The sequence below is a fragment of the Nerophis ophidion genome, linkage group LG23, assembly GCF_033978795.1.
Source record: "Nerophis ophidion isolate RoL-2023_Sa linkage group LG23, RoL_Noph_v1.0, whole genome shotgun sequence".
NCBI classification, from domain to species: domain Eukaryota; kingdom Metazoa; phylum Chordata; class Actinopteri; order Syngnathiformes; family Syngnathidae; genus Nerophis; species Nerophis ophidion.
Window position 1 is genome coordinate 16,409,530 of NC_084633.1, and position 7,318 is coordinate 16,416,847.

A 7,318-nucleotide genomic window follows, 5' to 3' on the forward strand; every position below is an offset into this window, starting at 1 on the left:
CACATACATATAAATACATACATATTTATAAAAACATATATACATATATATATATATATATACATATATGCATATACAAATAAACATATATATATATATATATATAAACATACATAAACATATGTATATATATGTACATATACATATACATACATATATACATATACATACATATATACATATACATACAAATATACATATATACATGTATACGTATACATACACATACATCATATATATACATACATATATACATGTATTTATACATATATACATACATACATATATACATACATATATATACATACATATAAACATACATACATATATATACATATACATATAAACATATATATATACATACATATTTATAAAAACATATATACATATATATATACATATATGCATATACAAATAAACATATATACATACATATATACACATATATACATGTATACACATGTACGTATATATATACACATACATATACTGTATACACACATATACATACATAAATACTTTTGCATATATATAAATATATATATTAATATATACACATATATATTAATATATATACAGTACATACGTATATATCAATATATATACATATATATTTTATTTATATACAAGTGCATATATATGTACATACATATATCCATACATATACACATACTCATATGCACACTTAACACATATCCGAGTATATATATATATATATATATATATATATATATATATATATATATGTATGTGTGTGTGTGTGTGTTTGTATATATACGTGTGTATATACATATCTATAAATCTATATAAATATATAGATATCTCCAGGCCCGAGGCCAAAATTTTTTAACCCGATGCAGCCCAATCAGAAAGTTTGGGGACTCCTGATCTAACTAATAGACCAATGATTGTCAAGCTGTGGTACGGGTTCCATCTAGTGGTACGCCAAATAATCACTGGATTCAAGTACAGTGTTTTATTTCCCTATATTCAAATATAGTGCTACTGCTCAAACTGTGTGTAATATTACAGGGGCCAAAAATATTGTTTTTAATGAATACTTGCGCCTACTACGCTACTGTGTTTTAATGTCGGGCATTATGGTGGGATTTAGAGGCCCAACTTTTTCCACCGTAACAGATGTAAAAAAAAAAGGAATACGAAGTCATTCAGTAGAAAAATAACATTCTTTATTATAAATTACTGAAATGTTGATCCAAGTATAAATAAGTGCAAAGTTGTGTTTACTTCGTCAACCTTAAAGCGTTGGACGCCAGCGCTGTGGCGGGCAAACAAGTCCATCTTTATAAAAGAGAGCGAGGCAACACCTGTGTCATTTTGTCTTCAATGTAAACATGGTTTGACGTCTCAAGAAAAAAAAAAAAAAAAAGACAATCAAATAAGACCACGTCTCGTCAACAGAGACGCTTCATTTAAATACATTCATTGGCGAGCAGTGGCGTTCCTGTCAGTGCCCCCCCCCCAAAACAATAATTACACTGCATTTTGGTTCCTATTCTGGACCCAAAGAACCCGTTGTCGTTTTGCTCAAGTAATCTACCACCATGTAGGATTCAGTTAAAGTTCAGCCTTTTCCAAAAACAAAAAGACATTGCAGCTGGTCCAAAGGTGAAGCCACTCTGCCGGCGTTCCCAGAATGCACTGGGAGGAAGATTCCCGGGGGCCGGACGGACGTCAGCAACACAAACAAAGACCCTGGAGGCCTCACAGTGCATTGTTAGCAGCATCATTAGAGGAGGACTTCAGTCTATGTGCAGTGAGCGCACCCTCTTCTTGGCCACCCCGGTCCTGAACCGGACCCGCAGGGACGATGGACTTTTCCTAACCAAAAACCAGTCCCTTTAAATGGGGGCGTCGTAATCCTGCAGGAATTCCCTCAGAGGATGAGGAAGTTGGTCTCTTTTGGAGGAAATTTCCAAATGTCCGTTGACGGTTTTCCTGCACAGGTGCTGCAGCGTGGACAGGCTGCAGGCCAGGGGCTTGACCAGCTCCAGGGGGACTTTCTCGCCCCCGGTGTGAATGTAGTCCACGTTCCCGCTCCGGGTGTTCCCCTTGCTTTGGGGCATGTAGTAGTGCACCAGCTTGAGGATGCAGTCAAAGTGGGGTATCAGGTGAATGTTCTTGGGGTCTGTTTGCAGGTAGAAGGAGGCGGCGTCGCATTGGACGCGGAGGTTCTTGGTGCCCGACGCCGTCTTGATGCTGAGGGTGAACAGGTGCCGGTTGTCCGAGCTGTCCCGGATGAGGAACGTGCCCGTGTTTTCGGCGACCAGCAGGGCGTTGGCCTCCTTGCCCGTGATGGCGCCCCAGTAGAAGCCGCTTTCCTTCAGCTTGTGCAACGTGGCCAGGACCATCTGGTACTGGGCCTTGGACGCGAACGTCTTGTAACGCTGAGGCAGCCGCACATTGGGAGAGTCCGAGTGGCTGCTGCTCATGGCGGGGAAGCACTTGCTGAGAGTTACCATGGCGCTGTGACCGGTTCTGAGGCCTGGGGAGCACTGGGCACCACAGAAGAGGACTATGGGAAGACGATGGGGGGCGGACACCTGAGGAAGCAAGAGAAGGACCAGGGTTAGTCGGGACTATAGCAGCTTATTATTGGACTTTTTAGCCTTAGTACATAGCAGAGTACATTGACTTCTAATGCATAGATATGACGGTCCTGTCTCCCTATTTCTAGTCCACACTCTAGCAAAAAAGAAGTTCACAAATTCCCTTCGAAGTCCAGTATTAGCTCTTACTGTGTGAACCTCATTTACTATACCCTTTTTTTGTTTACAATTTTTACAAGTTTAGGGGTAAGGTTTCCCTATTTCTAGTCCACACTCGAGCAAAGAGAGGTACACAAACTCCCTTCGAAGTCCAGTATTAGCTCTTACTGTGTGAACCTCATTTACTATACCTTTCATTTACAAGTTTTACAAGTTTAGGGGTAAAGTTTCCCTATTTCTAGTCCGCACTCTAGCAAGAAGAGGTACACAAATTCCCTTTGAAGTACAGTATTAGCTCTCAGTGTGTGTACCTCCTTTACTATACTTTTCTTTAAAAAAATGTAGGGGTAAGGTTTCCCTATTCCTAGTCCCCACTCTAGCAAAAAGAGGTGGACAAATTCCTTTCAAAGTCCATTATTAGCTCTTATTGTGTGTACTTATTTTACTATACCTTTCTTTTACAGGTTTTACAAGTTTAGGGGTAAGGTTTCCCTATTTCTTGTATACACTCCAGCAAAATTAAGTACATAAATTCACTTCGAAGTCCAGTATTAGCTCTTACTGTATATAGCTCCTATACAATACATCTGTTACTGACAAATCAAAAATTATAAAAAGTTTTTACAACTTTAGTGGTAAGGTTTCCCTATTTCTAGTCCACACTCTAGCAAAAAGGGGTATACAAATTCACTTTGAAGTCCAGTATTAGCGCTTACTGTATATAGCTCCTATTCTATACATCCATTTCTAACATACTCAAAAGGTACAAAAGTTTTTACAACTTTAGGGGTAAGGTTTCCTTATTTCTAGTCCACACTCTAGCAAAAAGAGGTATACAAATTCACTTTGAAGTCCAGTATTAGCGCTTACTGTATATAGCTCCCATTCTATACATCCATTTCTAACATACTCAAAACGTACAAAAGTTTTTACAACTTTAGGGGTAAGGTTTCCCTATTTCTAGTCCACACTCTGGCAAAAAGAGGTACACAAATTCACTTTGAAGTCCAGTATTAGCTCTTTCTGTATATAGCTCCCATTCTATACATCCATTTCTAACATACTCAAATCGTACAAAAGTTTTTACAACTTTAGTGGTAAGGTTTCCCTATTTCTAGTCCACACTCTAGCAAAAAGAGGTATACAAATTCACTTTGAAGTCTAGTATTAGCTCTTTCTGTATATAGCTCCCATTCTATACATCTATTTCTAACATACTCAAAACGTACAAAAGCTTTTACAACTTTAGGGGTAAGGTTTCCCTATTTCTAGTCGACATTCTAGCAAAAAAAGGTACACAAATTCACTTTGAAGTCCAGTATTAGCTCTTTCTGTATATAGCTCCCATTCTATACATCTATTTCTAACATACTCAAAAAGTACAAAAGTTTTTACAACTTTAGGGGTAAGGTTTCCCTATTTCTAGTCCACACTCTAGCAAAAAGATATACACAAATTCACTTCGAAGTCCAGTATTAGCTCTTTCTGTATATAGCTCCCATTCTATACATCTATTTCTAACATACTCAAATCGTACAAAAGTTTTTACAACTTTAGTGGTAAGGTATCCCTATTTCTAGTCCACACTCTAGCAAAAAGAGGTATACAAATTCACTTTGAAGTCCAGTATTAGCTCTTTCTGTATATAGCTCCCATTCTATACATCCATTTCTAACATATTCAAAAGGTACAAAAGTTTTTACAACTTTAGGGGTAAGGTTTCCCTATTTCTAGTCCGCACAGCAAAAAAAAACCCTAGCTTTAAAATAATTGTTTTCTTTTTCCTGGCAGGGAAACCTGTATTCTTGGGACAGACGAAAAATAGCATTGTGTTTGACTCTAGCTGGAAATGAGAAGCCTTTTTCTAGAGTACAGTCTAGTACAATACACTTTGAATCTAGCTTTTTTGTGGCTTCTTCGCATTGTCTCTCTTCCGAGCTTTGTGCTCAACTTAAAAGACGTGTTTGACTATAAAAAAAAAAGAAGTATAATGCTATACAATAATACTAATTATCGCGCGATTTCCAGGACCGGCTTCTAGACTCTGATAATACCACATAATAAACTCACCGGCGTTACGGTAAAAGTACATTCAGAATAAAAAAAAATGCTTACCTCTTCTTTGAAGTCTTGGAAAAGTTTGTTTAATCCAAGTTTTTGAGAAGGCCTCTGTGTTGGAAGATGTTTCAAATTCCCCAAAAAAGAGTGTTTTTAGAGCATGTACTTTGTTGCGGCTTTCGTAGCGCTTGTGAAAGTGTGTGCAGTCCGCAGTGACACACGGCATGCTTTATAAAGGCCTGCTTAGTGTGCTTCTGGTGGGATATACAGTGACGAAGCCCCGCCCCCTCTTTCCAGTAAAGCCTCAGTGTGCTGGCAGATTGACAGGAAGCTCTTTTTTGTTTTCTTTTTCTGTCCCTCTCTCTCTCTCTTTTTTTTTTTTCATTCCTGTTCTGTGAAGCACATTTACTCCTCCGCTCCTCCCCCCTCGATCGAGCTAAATGAACTCCACTTTTTTTTATTCATTCCACCTTTTATTCATCTCTTTCTTTCCCACACATCCAAATAAAAAAAACAAAAAGGAGAAGAGATAACGTGTTAAGTATTTTCATAATTAGGTTGAAGTTCCTCTTTATCGTCCATTGTGTGAGGTAATGATTCAGTCTTCGCTGAAAGCGTTTGTGTAATCACCTTCTGAGAAATTCTTTGTAACTGTGTTCTGTAACAACAAACTCACCAGGGTTAGATATCCTGACTGGCCACAGGGGGCGCCAGAATTCACTTTCAACACAAACCCTGTTTCCCTATTGATTGATTGATTGATTGATACTTTTATTAGTAGATTGCACAGTACAGTACATATTCCGTACAATTGACCACTAAATGGTAACACCCCAATAAGTTTTTCAACTTGTTTAAGTCGGGGTCAACGTTAATCAATTCATGGTACAAATATATACTATCAACATAATACAGTTCACCTGCTTCCCGAGCACTAATCAGAGGCTGTATTTAAGCTTGTCTTTGCCAGTCAGTCGCCCTGTGTTGACTTGTTTCATGCCTTGTCATAGTTTTGTGCTTCATGCCATGCCAAGTAAGTTTTGTTTGATTTATGTTCATAGTCCGTTTATGCGTTAGCTTTGTTCCTTAGCCCAAGTTGTGCCTCCACTGTGAGCGATTTTTGTTTGTATTTTTTTTTTTTAGTTTAAATTAAATCATGTTTTTACCTAAATGCCATGTCCCGAGTAGTCCGTCTGCCTTCCTGGGAGAACGACCCTGCAGCAAGCTGCGACCCCCCCATCGTGACATAAAATACTTCTTACCATTAATGCGACTTCTTGAACCGGTGCGGTAGAAAACGGATGGATGGATTTAAATGCATGAGAATGTTTTATATTTTGCACGTTATTTTTTAGCACTGTGATTACCAGCGAAATTATTCATAATTATCGCATTAAGCAATGTCAGCTAAGATTTATCTGAGAGCCAGATGCAGTCATCCAAAGAGCCACATCTGGCTCTAGAGCCATAGGTTCTCCACCCCTGCTGTAGTGTCCAAATAACTCTAAATTATGTCGTTGTTACTTAGAACATGTTCCCCGTTATAAAAGTGTTACCAAAAACATATACATTTTCTTTAATTTGAAAAAAAAAAAGTTGTATTTTTCACTAATGAAGGGTTCGGTGACTACGCATATGAAACTGGTGGGGTTTGGTACCTCCAACAAGGTTAAGAACCACTGCTTTAAAGCATAAAGAAGCATGCATCAATATAGCTCTTGTCTCAAAGTAGGTGTACTGTCACCACCTGTCACATCACGCCCTGACTTATTTTATGTTTTCTTGTGTGTAGTGTTTTAGTTCTTGTCTTGCACTCCTATGCTGGTGTTTTTTCTCTTTTTATTTGGTATTTTCCTGTAGCGGTTTTCTCTTTTTATTTGGTATTTTCCTGTAGCGGTTTCATGTCTTCCTTAGTTTTAGCAATCAAGAATATTTTAGTTGTTTTAATCCTTCTTTGGGGGGACATTGTTGATTATCATGTCATGTTCAGATGTACTTTGCGGACGCCGTCTTTGCTCCACAGTAAGTCTTTGCTGTCGTCCAGCATTCTGTTTTTCTTTACTTTGTAGCCAGTTCAGTTTTAGTTTTGTTCGGCATAGCCTTCTCTCAGCTTCAATGCCTTTTCTTAAGGGCACTCACCTTTTGTTTATTTTTGGTTTAAGCATTAGACCCGCTTTTTTACCTACACTCTGCCTCCCGCTGTTCCCGACATCTACAAAGCAATTAGCTACCGGCTGCCATCTAGTGATATGGAAGAGTATTACACGGTCACTCTGCACTCAACAACAACACATCATTTGCAGACTATAATAACTGGTTTGCAAAAAATATTTTTAACTCAAATAGGTGAAATTAGATTATCTCCCATGGCACACCAGACTGTATTTCACGGCACGCTAGAGGTTGAAAAACATTGATTTAATGCAGGGGTGTCAAACTCATTTTAGATGTAAATTAAGAAAATTCCATAAATTGCTTTCATTGTTTCATTAGCTGCAGGAAATAGGTAATAGCTTCACGACATCCGTGCC

General features: G+C 38.1%; 1 protein-coding gene across 1 annotated transcript in view; it reads right to left on the minus strand.

The window, feature by feature from the left end:
- Window positions 1–1,168: 1,168 nt before the first annotated feature.
- Window positions 1,169–7,318, minus strand: part of LOC133541541 (suppressor of cytokine signaling 3-like) — a 73,161-nt gene continuing 67,011 nt past the window's right edge. Inside the window, exon 3 of the mRNA XM_061884995.1 lies at window positions 1,169–2,564. Within this exon, the coding sequence (XP_061740979.1) occupies window positions 1,863–2,564 (702 nt within the window). The 3' untranslated portion in view covers window positions 1,169–1,862. The remainder of the gene's footprint in view (window positions 2,565–7,318) is intronic.